The 3414-nt window shown below is 40.0% G+C and overlaps 1 protein-coding gene across 1 annotated transcript; it reads left to right on the plus strand.

The window, feature by feature from the left end:
* Positions 1-310: 310 nt before the first annotated feature.
* LOC139722479 (uncharacterized) lies at positions 311-835 on the plus strand. Its single transcript, XM_071633772.1, has one exon. The coding sequence runs from the start codon at positions 311-313 to the stop codon at positions 833-835; it is 525 nt and encodes a 174-aa protein (XP_071489873.1).
* The last annotated feature ends 2579 nt before the right edge of the window (positions 836-3414 follow it).

The following is a 3414-nucleotide window of genomic DNA, read 5'->3' on the forward strand; positions in this document are numbered from 1 at the left end:
TAAAACTATTTGCAGATGATACTAAGCTTTACAGGATAGTGGACTCCAAAACCGACTCAGACTCATTACAGAAGGACTTACATGCAGTAACAAATTGGTCTAACAAATGGCAACTGCCATTCAACGAGAGTAAGTGCAAAGTAATGCACTACGGGAGGAAAAACAACAGGTATGACTACACACTGGATACTGACTCAAATCCCATCTCAATAACATGTGGAAGTGAAGAAAGAGATTTGGGGGTGCAGTTTCAGGAGAATTTGTCTTTCAGTAAACAGATGCTGCCAATAGAGCCAACAGTAAAGTGGGAATGATTAATAGATCTTTCACAACTCTACAGAAGAAGGGCTTTCTCTCACTCTACAAAACAATTGTGAGACCAACATTGGAATACTGCAACTCAGTATGGCACCCAACACTGAAGAGGGATGAGGACATGCTAGAAAAAGTCCAACAAAGGGCAACAAGGCTTCTTCCTGAACTGAAACAAATGACATACCCAGAAAGACTCAGAGAACTGCACCTTCCCACTCGGGCTTACAGAAGACAGAGGGCTGACTTGATACAGATGTTCAAAATTCTGAAAGGCTTCGACAGAGTAGATCCCTCTAAATTCTTCCAACTGGCCAGCGGTTCAACAACAAGAGGTCATGGTCTCAAACTTGTCAAACAACGTATCCATTCTAGTCTGAGGCAGTCTGCTTTCTCAATAAGAAATGTTAACAATGGGAATGCACTACCCAAGGAGGTCATCAACGCTACCACCATAAACCAATTCAAGTCGCCCCTAGAAAGACACTGGAGAAACAACCCAATCAAATATGAGCCCTACTAGTCTGGGTGCCAGAGGCTGAACCTTGTTTTACCGTCCACCCAATGTTTTTTGATGGTTTTAACCTATTTTGGGGGTGCTGAATCCGAATCTGGATGATGCAACTCTTGCATCCTTGAGGGTTTTGAGATATTCAAGATGGCCGCCAATATGGCCGCCCAAACCGGAAATTCCCATGTATTTCCTTCTAAATGGTGAGAAATTGAAAACAATTGATGGTTTTATCCTATTTTAAGGGTGCTGAATCCGAATCTGGATGATGCAACTCTTGCATCCTTGAGGATTTTGAGATATTCAAGATGGCCCCCAAAATGGCCGCCAAAACCGAAATTTCCCACGTATTTCCTTCTAAATGGTGTGAAATTGAAAATGAATGATGATTCTACCCTATTTCGAGGGTGCTGAATCCGAATATGGATGATGCAACTCTTGCATCCATGAAGTTTTTGAGATATTCAAGATGGCCGCCAAAATGGCTGCCAATTAAAACCAGAAATTCCCATGTATTTCCTTCTAAATGGTGAGAAATTGAAAACAATTGATGGTTCAACCCTAATTCGAGGGTACTGAATCCGAATCTGGATGGTGCAACTCTTGCATCCTTGAGGGTTTTGAGATATTCAAGATGGCTGCCAAAATGGCCGCCAATTAGAACCGGAAATTCCCATGTATTTCCTTCCAAATGGTGAGAAATTGGAAACAATTGATGGTTCTACCCTATTTCGAGGGTGCTGAATCCGAATCTGGATGATGCAACTCTTGCATCCATGAAGTTTTTGAAATATTTAAGATGGCCGCCAAAATGGCCGCCAATTAAAGCCGAAAATTCCCATGTATTTCCTTCTAAATGGTGAGAAATTGAAAACAATTTACGGTTCTACCCTATTTCCAGGGTGCTGAATCCGAATCTGGATGATGCAACTCTTGCATCCATAAAGTTTTTGAGATATTCAAGATGGCCGCCAAAATGGCCGCCAATTAACCGGAAATTCCCATGTATTTCCTTCCAAATGGGGAGAAATTGGAAACAATTTATGGTCCTACCCTATTTCGAGGGTGCTGAATTCGAATCTGCATGATGCAACTCCTGCATTGTTGAAGATTTTGAGATATTCAAGATGGCCGCCAAAATGGACACCAATTAGAACCGGAAATTCACATGTATTTCCTTCTAAATGGTGAGAAATTGAAAACAATTGATGGTTCAACCCTAATTCGAGGGTGCTGAATCCGAATCTGGATGATGCAACTCCTGCATTGTTGAAGATTTTGAGATATTCAAGATGGCCGTTAAAATGGTCGCCCAAAACGGAAGTTCCCATGTATTTCCTTCTAAATGGTGACAATTTGAAAGCAATTGGTGGTTTTTATCTTATTTTGAGTGTGCTAAATCCGAAGCTGCAGGATACAACTTTTGCATCCTTAACGGTTTAGAGATGGTAAAGATGGTCGCCAAAAATGACCGCCAAAAACGGAAATTCATAGGTAGACCCCCTATGTCCTTCTAAATGGTGTAAAATATAAAATAGTTGGTGGTTTTACCCTATTTTGAGTTTGCTGAATTTGAAGCTCCAGGATACAGCTCTTGCTTCCTTGAGGGTTTCGAGATAATAAAGGTGGCCGCCAGAATGGCCCCCAAATGGCCGTCAAAAACGAAATTTTCCATGTAAGCCCTATATTACCTTCTAAATGGTGTAGAAATATGTATATATATATATATACATATATATATAATGTAACATCATATTGCCGAAAAAATAATGAAGCATAACTATAAAAATGTCCAACTCGTGTCTCCAATAATGTCATCAAGACCACCAATATAAACCAATTAACCAATTTGAGAGTTCATGGATGAAGAGATTTGAACTGCTCATGGATTAAGACAGGTAATGTTGGGTAATTTCAGTAAACTTCTCTACATCACTATCACAATATGATTTAGATGAACCGCTTGCACACTTGTATCGTACCAACTCAAAGATATCCGGTAGAGCTGGTTTCACTGTATTATACAGCAATTTCAAACTGTTCCATTGACGACAACCTGAAATCTTTCAGTCAAAACTAAGATAGGGTAAAACCATCAATTGTTATCAATTTCTCACCATTTATAAGAAGGAAATACATAAGAATTTCCGTTTTGGCGGCCATTTTGGCAGCCATCTTGAATATCTCAAGGTGAATCATCCAGATTCGGATTCAGCATCCTCGAAACAGGGTAAAACCATCAATTGTTTTCTATTTCTCATCATTTAAAAGCTAATTCATAGAAATTTCCGGTTTTAATTGGCGGCCATCTTGAATATCTCAATACTCTCAAGGATGCAAGGGTTGCATCATCCAGATTCGGATTCAGCACCCTTGAAATAGGGTAGAACCATCAATTGTTTTCAATTTCTCACCATTTGGAAGGAAATACATGGGAATTTCCGGTTTTGACGGCCATTTTGGCGGCCATCTTGAATATCTCACAACCCTCAAGGATGCAGGAGCTACATCATTCTGATTCGGATTCAGCACCACCGAGCTAGGGTAAAACCATTAATTGTTTTCAATTTCTCACCATTTAGAAGGAAATA

Source organism: Diadema antillarum, unplaced genomic scaffold, assembly GCF_040938485.1.
Source record: "Diadema antillarum isolate AM-2024a unplaced genomic scaffold, OU_Dant_1.0 scf00000014, whole genome shotgun sequence".
Lineage (NCBI taxonomy): Eukaryota > Metazoa > Echinodermata > Echinoidea > Diadematoida > Diadematidae > Diadema > Diadema antillarum.

What these genes read in the sequence shown, in the direction of transcription:
- LOC139722479 (XM_071633772.1), top strand. Translation starts at nt 311, where the DNA reads ATGATTAATAGATCTTTCACAACTCTACAGAAGAAGGGCTTTCTCTCA.